This window comes from Lolium perenne, chromosome 7 (assembly GCF_019359855.2).
Source record: "Lolium perenne isolate Kyuss_39 chromosome 7, Kyuss_2.0, whole genome shotgun sequence".
Lineage (NCBI taxonomy): Eukaryota > Viridiplantae > Streptophyta > Magnoliopsida > Poales > Poaceae > Lolium > Lolium perenne.
The window spans coordinates 171,882,728-171,891,898 of record NC_067250.2 but is presented as its reverse complement, the minus strand read 5'-3'; the positions used below and the strand labels follow the sequence as shown (position 1 = coordinate 171,891,898).

Here is a 9,171-nt window from a genome sequence, read left to right as displayed (position 1 = left end):
ACTTCCAACCCAGCCCAATGGACGTGGACTTTTGTTGAAAACACGATCAGAGGGCGATTTACCGGTGAGGATCATGAGGATGGTCCGTCACATCAGTCACTGCTTCAGATTGGTGAAGCTCGACGGATGGCGCTGCTCATCATTCCCTTCCTCCTCGCCTTCAGAGATTCATGATGGGGGATCAAAGACCTAGCCCGCTTTTCATAACTCGCATATACTACATAGTTGAAGCTGATAAGACGCCATATACACAAACAGATCTTAATCTGTTAAGCATCATGATCACATGCCATGTTATAAGACAAGCAGCAGATCATGCCACATGTACAACGAAACAGCTAAACATAGGCAGACACTGGACACTGCCAATGCCCACAAAACTCAGAAACTGGACGGAAGGCACAACACCAACAAATTGAAATGCTATGAAAACTCTGAATATCTACTGATTCTTTCCCTATATGAAGACGATCGACGTGCATCCGGCCGAAGACAGCTGACGAGGCAGGGCATCGTCTCGTCAAGCCCTGCACAATTCATCTTGATGGATGACAATTTACCGGATCTAAAAGAGGAGCATCCCAGGTGCACTGAGGAGGAGCGTATGCGGCGCATGTCAGAATGGCGGTGCAAAGAGCTAGTGCACTTGGAGGCGGTGCCTGTGCCTGCCGCACATAGAGCTAATGATGAGCTTGTCCATGGAAGCTCCTTTATTGGGGTGGTGCTCGTGAGCTTTACGAACGAGACTATTGTGTGCCTGCACAAAGGGCAAGATATGGAGCCAGGCACGCCGCGGATTGATGTCGAGCTGCTAGTGGTGGAGCACAAATAGAGAGCACATTTGGTGCAGAACTCGTGGCCACAACCTGTTGAAACACAAAATCTTATGAATGGATTTGACAAGGTAGAACGATTCAGCATAATAAGGTCTACTACGTTAGTACCTTCTGCAGCTACCGTACATTCCATCTCCAAGCATATGACACATGGATCATGGCAAGTTGATGAGACAGAGGTTTTTCTCCATCCACATTCCCTGTGTACAATTAACACAGGAGTGAGTTTTCAACCGGTGCATAACAAACAGAGAACAGTTTATCCGTTCCTTGTGAACTGAAAATGAGCCTCAGAAAACTATTGGATGCCCGATGAGATAAAATTCCAAATTCTCATTCTCAACATTCTGCACATACTGAGGCACAATTTCTCCTACAATGAAGTAGGTATTACTTTCTTCTGTTTGCTAACACATGCATCTCTGTTTTGAAACTTAGTGACCTTACCACTCTTGTTGAATATGTAAATGAGCGTGGCTTTGTGCACAACGTTAGTACACGAGTACAGATGCTTGGTACTTTGGAGAAATTTCATTGGTTTGAACCAGTAATTTAAGACATAATAATAAGATAACAATATGTAGATACAGTGTATTCTATTTGAACTCACCGAGCAATTTTGACAATGCTCATCAGTGGAAGGGACAGATAAGGTGACGGAAGAATGCGTACTCTCCCTTCCGGAAGTTTGCTAAGGATGCCTTCAGCACTGGTTTTGTGCCATGAACGAGCCACCATCAAAGGAGTCAACCTTCAAAGAAATATCATTAGAATACAGTAAACCATCTGAACAAGGTACATGAAAATTGTTTTCCTAACATAGGCTTTAATGGGAAGGGCTAATGCTAACTATAAGCCCAGGCCATCATATGACATCGCAATGGACATAAGCACAAAATGCAAACAACTGGCTTTACATGTCAGTTCAGCTCGAAGCAAAAATGATGTATTTAGGAAGATACAAGTCACAGTTAGTTGGCATTTGACATAGTTAGCTCAGGTATTCACATAAAAGAGCCCATCAGCATGAAATTTATGGAAGTGACATCAGTAGATAGATCAGATTCTCAGAAAGCACTATCTCAGATAAACAAAGACTGCGCAAGAACTTACGTGGCAATGGTAAAGTAACAATCTACTGCAGTTGTTCAATTTGTGAACTGTACAAACAAATACTTTATAATAGAAACATTGAACTTCCTAGGCATACCCGTTAGCATTTTCAACTCCCATGTCCGCTCCTGCTGCAATGAGAAGCTGTTTTACGACAATCAGTGAAGGGGATTGGATAAAAAAAATCAAATTCATGGAAGAGAAGTTAATGCATACTTGGCAGCATACAACACTTCCACCACACGCTGCATAGTGAAGGGGTGTGCTTCCTGAACCTGCAAATTTAGGTAAGTGTTAATCTATCTATGACCATATAAAGAAGTTCAGGATATTTTCATGTTCAGCGCATTTCGATGTCAGATGTAATGGCAAAGTTTCGTAAACCATGACTACTTGAATTAGTTAAACATTGAATATTTTTTGCTCAGTTTTGTAGCCTGTTATTTTTTTACCTATGAGATCAATAGTTGAACCATCGTTGACCGTGATCTCAGAGACAGAGGCTCCAAGGTCTAACAGCAGTTGCAAGCTCTCAGCATGCCCGTGAAGAGCTGCCAAGTGAAGAGCGCTGACACCTCCATCTGACTTTGCATTAACTAGTCTCCGAAGATTTCTGAGCCAAAGGAAAATGTTTATTCCTATTAGTTATCAAAAGATGCCAACATATATGAACGTCAGAAACTGACATACCCTCCGTCAAAAGCTTCCTTATTTGTTTCATCTGTGGGTGTGACGTGCATACTATTCCAAAAATCTGGCACACTAGGCACGTAATCAGCCACAAGAAGCCGGATGCACCGAGTATGACCTTTCAGGGCGGCAAAATGAATTGCTGTTGCGCCACTAAAACAATCTTTTTTGTGAATCTATGATTTAACATACATATCACTTGCATCAGTAGAAATTATAACCTTGTTTGACACAAACAACTAATTTTGTGATAACAAAAACACAAGAAAAAGTTGATGTTCACTTACATTAGCTTTAAAAAGAACTAGGATCTGTACAACTTTCCAGTGACCATATAGACAAGCTTGCATCAGAGCAGTCTGCACAACAAATGCTGTGTTTAGAGTTGACACCGGAATCAAAGAAAAATTGTCTCTGAGAACAAATCAGAGATGGAACGAACAGAGCAAGGTGAAATCAAATAACCCCTTGAAGAATATCCAATAGGATATATTTCTGTTAAGGTCATTTATATGGATACGGGCAATTTGTATAATGAATGATTTCTGATCTTTATATACTCAAGTTTTGACAACAAAAATCAGGATCTCAACTAAGAGAAAGTCGTAACGTGTCCATCTACATCAAACTATTAATAACATTATTTTAAGACATGAGAAACCTCAGAAATATGAGAAATTCATATATTTGCAGGACTGCAAGCAGACAGTTTTCAATATATATGAAAATAAACAATTTCTGGGATAATCTTGGTTTAATTCATTTCTATACAGTGAGGAGAAAGTATCCTTTATCGATACAATGAAATATTCAAAAATTACTACTCCCTCCGTCCCGTAATATAAGATGTTATTACAACCCTCCGCCCCGTAATATAAGATGTTATTACAAGCAATATACATTACGGGACAGGGGGAGTAAGAGATATTATGGATCGTCAAGAAATGGATATCAGTGATGAACATGGTGGAAGAAGAAAGAGAACTCACCTGTCCTCTGCAATTCCTAAGGTTGATATCAACACCAGATTCGATTAGAAGGGAAACAATCTAATGGAACAATGAAATTGCTTGTCAATAAATATCGAACAAACATACGCTGATTTAAGAAATTAAAAAAAGTGGCAAATGAATAACTACAGATTGATAAGAGCTGTGTGGAGAAAATCGTTGAATCACCTCATGGTGGCCCTTCGCCGCCGAGTAATGGAGAGGCGAATTTCGGATCCCGAATGTCGAGTATCGTGCAAGCCGGGGGTTAAGCTCCAATAGGGCCCTAGCCTCCTGGATGTCTCCATCCCTTGCCGCAGAAACGAGCCGCTCACCGGTAGCTGAGCAACCAAATGAGTCACCCATCATACCTAAGAGACCCATGGTGCTTCTACCTATGAAACCACAAATTGTTAGCGGCGCTTATGAAGGACTCGCCATATATTGGAGTTCAATACTTGAGCATGCTATGGGGTCACAGAATTCTTTAAGCCAAGGGCATTGAGGCACCAAGAATGGAGAGCTAGTGCTATAAGTGAGTAAAATGCCCCAAATTCATGTGGGAGGGGACACTCCACAAGAAACTGCTTCAGGAAAAGGGGGAATTAAGCCAGCTGTCCACTTCGCAAAGCACCAAAATCATACGTATGCAAAGTTGAAATGGCATAGCAGATCACGAGGCGGTTGTACCATAATCTAGCAACAGATTCACATTATGAGCTCTGGAAGTTAGTAATTGGATGAGTAGGTCATATGTGAGAATCCAATGGGCATAAATGGTAACAAAGTTGGCACCCTTTCTGAAAGAAATACTACCTCAAATTGACAGAATAAGCAAGAAATCTAAACAGAGGTAGCATCCCTCTGCAAGAAAGTAGCATCTGCTGATCCAATAAGGTACTCTGACCAACCGGACACTCAATATGGATCAGAGAACCACAAATTGACTCAACAGAACTAGAATAAAACTAAAGGGCACCATCTTTACACAACAGAATGTCCCCAGCTGATCCAAGAAATGGTAGGTGACGCCCTCTTGTTTTACTATATACTAATATTATTAGTTTCTTACTATTGGAGTTGTTGGGAGACGCAGTAATAATTGTTGAAACAGCAACAGAGACGGGTCATTGTCTCATGTCCTTCTCAGGACAACCGCCCCATGGTTCCAAGGAGGAATGGCACAACTACCAGCATCGGCATTGAGCTCACGAATTGACTTTTATCGGTGACGAAAAAGAGAAAGAACAGAGGGGGGAATAAGAACTGGAGTACACGGCATCGACTAAAACTTGTATCACATTTTGACATTTCGTAAGATAACATATAATAACATACATGGAACAATTCAGCGACTAATCAAGAAACAACGAACCCGGATCACGAGCTTGCCCGCATTCTTTCCCACGATACATGGAAAACATTGCAAGCGTATCTCCGGCAAACCAGATCTTTGGGCTACAAGAAATGGATTTGCGCAAGTAATCAGGATTAGGACAGCCCATTGCTCCTCACCTGCCTCCCTCCCGAAATGGGATCTTCAGGCGGCCGGCACCCGGGATGAAGAAGCTCCTCCGCCGCCCCCTTGCCGCCACCATCAACTCATCAAGAAACGCAGCTCAGGGAAAAGCGGAAGGAAGCAGATGGAAGCCACCGCCGACGGCACCACGGGATCAGAAACTGCAAATGGCTTGGCGCGTTCTAGCTGTCCCTGTCTGTCAGGGACGGCACTCGCGTGCAGAGATGGGGCTGGGTGAGAAGAACAAGGGAGGTGGGAGACAAGACAAGGATGGGGAGGGGGGGCATGCAGTGGAGAGCAGGAGGAAGGAGGACGATGTGCACACATCTACACATGGAACGGAATCGAATTGGCTCTCGCGAATTAATATTTGTTTACTGGCTAGCTGCCGGCGCCGGAGGCGTGGAATTGGTCTGTCACAAATGTTCCTTCGCGGTGTCGGAAAGCCTGCACTGACAACTTCTTCCCCCCCTTCGTTTTCTGGTATTTGCAGTACAAGTGACGTGGGCACCTAGAGACACAGGAGGACGTAATTGAAATAATGCATTGCATTCTGTTTAAGATTAATCCCCAAATTTAACTAATTATGTGCGAGAAGTATATGTTATTTCGATATTTGTTATCGGAGGTACATTGTTTACTTAAAATTGATTTTCGCCTTGACCAACTCTAGATCGATAATCATGATGACTTTTAGTTACTACCTTTATGTATGTGTAGCTGATGTATGAAAACGTGTTGTGTCATTCTCATGTGACAAAATATAATATCATATATATGGCATTCCTTTGATTACCAAAGTCTTCCTCTTTTTTTCCGAGCAGCTAGAACATGCAATGTCTATTCACTAAGAAGTCGTTTGGTATTCATCATTGGGGTATGGAGTTCTGGAATTCCAATGAATTCTATAGGTGGGCTGTTTAGTTGCCACAGAATTGGACCATCGTTTCATTTCGAAAATCCAGCAAAATGATGCCATGGGTAAACACAAATCCGAGCTGAAACATGTCATTTGCGTTTCTCTATGGAAGCCATTTACAAATTCAATATTGAATTCTGCTGTCATTTGCAATTCCTGTGGCAACCAAACAAGTGTCCTTTTCTGGAATTACAATGTAAATGTCAAAATGCTACAAACGAAATGAAAGCCTGGCTTCCAAACGACTTCTATGAAGAAAACTAATATTGCTCCAAATCCAGATCTAAGACGAAAAAGGCAGCAATTATAAAGAGGGGAGCGTGTCTTGTCGTAGAACATGAGAAAACCAAACAAAGGCCGTTTGAGAACCACTACTGGCATGTTTGGTAGCTTGGGCCATTTTTTGGGCTCCTCAGGGCAAGCTCTGCGGGTGAGGGCTTCATTGATTACGCAACAGAATTACAATCATTCGCGAGAGTGTCAGTGAGAAAGCCAGGGTTATAATTAATTCACAAGCAACTCCTCCTATCAATACTAGCTTGCTTAGCACACAAATGAGCATCATTATTTTCTTCCCGTCCAACAACAAGAATACTAAAGCTAGCAAAAGCTCTCCTAATTTCTCCAATCTCTTGGACAATAGATCTAAGTTTTGACTTGTTTTGATCGTCGGCATTGCATGCACAGTTTAACAGCCACCACGGAATCACTCTCAATCACCACATGCAAATACCCTCTCTCCTGCGCCAGTCTTGCGCCTTCTCAGATAGCCAGCGCCTCCATCTCAGATAGTCAGTTCAAAACGACCTTCGGGCCACATAGTGGACTTCGTTTGGTGGCATGTGAAGGTTTTTCCTGCACCGGTTGAGATCCTAACCCATCTTTGTTTGGTGGGCTGCACATAGGCCATTTTGGTTCTGCTGATGCACCCCATTGGTATTTGGTTGTGCAATCTGATCATAGAGGAATCAGAAGAACCGGATCTTTATGATCACCTGCCACGATCTCTTGGACGAAAACGAGGTACGCTGTGGCGGGGAGAACATTGTGACCCGCGCCGTTGTGCCACAAGCCAATGATGCCCTACTTGTTGGTTGAGTAGCACGCCATAAGGAGGACCTTGGAGAGCCCCTCCTCATTTCCCGACCAGCCTCTGGCACGGGGGTACAGTAGAGGGTCCGTCCCTTCTTCATGTTCCTCTTGGGTGCCATTCTCCTCCCGGGACTGCAATCGAGCGGCATGAGCGGAAGATTGAAGCTGTGGCGGTGGCTAGGGCACAAGATTGGGGAGGATTGGCGGTGGCGGATGTAGTGAGAACCAGAAGAGGGTAATTGTTCTCTCGGGCGCGCTTTTGAAGCGCTGGAGTTGTTTCCTGAGCCAACCTGACCATCACGATGGTTCCACCATCCAAGGGCACACAATAAGCTGATGTTTAGCCCCACGGTCAAGATGGAAGCTACAGTTGCGGACCGACACATCCGCCACGTGCTGTCGCCTGGCCCCGAGCTGTCGGAATTTCGTGTCTCGAGAGGAACACGGGTACCTCGGCAACACCCTTACAGTTATCGAACACAGGGGCTAAGACACTAGTACCAACCTGCTACTTAGAGCCGGTTTTGTCCCTTTGTCCTCAAACGGTTCCGCTATCTGGCTCAAAGCCTCGGTCTCTAGTAGTGTGCCATCCTGAGACGGTTCTCGCTCCGGCTCAAAGAACATCACCTTAGACGACCAGTAACAACAACTGTCTCCGACGTCCAGAGGACTTGAGGCAGTTTCTTTTTCAAACCGGTTGTAATAATTTTGAACCCTCAAACAACTGCTATCACAGACCGTCTCAACCATGATGATATCCTGAGACGACTATTACTTGAGACTGCCTGCAATATTTGTTGAATTGAGATGCATATTATACCAGTCCACTTGGAACAGTTTCTCAATTTGGATGTAATGTAATTTAATAGTAGTATAGCATTCATGATTCTGCAGCCATATATAAATACACACATATTAGCTGAAGTAGCCATCCATCTGGTTATATTAGAGCCATGCATATATAGTTAGGGAAATCCATACACGCACACACACATATACATATATCTAGAAGTGCATTGATACATCAAATTTCTACTGAAATCCATAGATACTGCAGTGCATCAAAATAACATAATTACTACTCTAGCAAACACATTTGTGCATTATTAATCACCGCCTCGGAGCAGGGTGTGAACCACAAGATGCATCACTCCATATTTTTCATGGAAGCCGAAAAGGACAATGTCTTCCTCATGTATGTTTCCTCACAACATTGTTCCATCCAACTATCAAGATTGCATTGTTTGATCCAGCTCACATCTCCATCCTAACTTTCCATGGCCTCCTGCTGGTGATGCATGAAACATAGACATCAAGAGGGTCTACAAGGAGATTCTTCAGATACCGAACAGTGAACTCAGATCCAAATTTCTGTGGTACAGAGATAATTGAAGAATAAGCATGCTTATACTTATTAAGTAATTAAATATCACAAGCTTGTTCGTGATTAGAAAATATCATGATATTCTTACCAGCTTGCACTTCCGTTTCATGACAGATGAATAGGTCATTATGTACACGTAGTACTTGATTTTTGGTGGAATATAGGGATCACACCAATTAAAAATGAAGCTCACTTGATCTTCTGTCAGATACATGTTGTTTCCAAACATACACTGCTTATCAAAATCTTTGGTACCCTTATATTGAGGTCCTGATGCAACAAACAGAAATATGGTATCATTGGGAAGCAGAGTATGGCATAGATTAGAGAAGTAATCATCTTCATCTTATAATAACTTGTTAAAATATTCAAACTATTCAAATTTTGGAGCAAATAGCGACATGCAATCTTATACTACAACATATTATATACTATATATAAAATAGTTCATATTTTCATGTTCTTCATACCCCTAAGAAGAAGCTTCATAGTACTGGGATTTTCATGTGATGACATGGAATCATCACTCTCACAGTTGCAAAAGTCATTGTCCTCGCTAGAGATTGATATTGCCTCATCATAGGAGGTTCCTTCTGCTAAATAGAGCGATACACAAACTGACTATCTGA

At 42.6% G+C, this 9,171-nt stretch overlaps 1 protein-coding gene across 1 annotated transcript; it reads right to left on the bottom strand.

The window, feature by feature from the left end:
* Positions 1-247: 247 nt before the first annotated feature.
* Positions 248-5,523, bottom strand: LOC127301065 (probable E3 ubiquitin-protein ligase XBOS35). The gene is made up of 11 exons (XM_051331281.2): positions 5,144-5,523; positions 3,818-4,023; positions 3,629-3,688; positions 2,927-2,998; positions 2,640-2,815; positions 2,402-2,562; positions 2,166-2,224; positions 2,047-2,093; positions 1,447-1,587; positions 945-1,036; positions 248-866 (listed from the first exon to the last, which is right to left on the bottom strand). Exons 2-11 carry the CDS (start codon positions 4,010-4,012, stop codon positions 424-426), a joined length of 1,446 nt encoding a protein of 481 aa, XP_051187241.1. The 5' UTR covers positions 4,013-4,023; positions 5,144-5,523; the 3' UTR covers positions 248-423.
* Positions 5,524-9,171: the final 3,648 nt, after the last annotated feature.

Bases quoted from the DNA above. Each gene is read 5' to 3' on its own strand.
- LOC127301065 (XM_051331281.2), bottom strand. From the start codon at position 4,012: ATGGGTCTCTTAGGTATGATGGGTGACTCATTTGGTTGCTCAGCTACC. The intron at 2,225-2,401 runs GTAAAAAAATAA...CTAAATTTGCAG, and splicing joins TTCAACTATTGATCTCATAG to GTTCAGGAAGCACACCCCTT. The intron at 2,094-2,165 runs GTATGCATTAAC...GTCGTAAAACAG, and splicing joins GAAGTGTTGTATGCTGCCAA to CTTCTCATTGCAGCAGGAGC.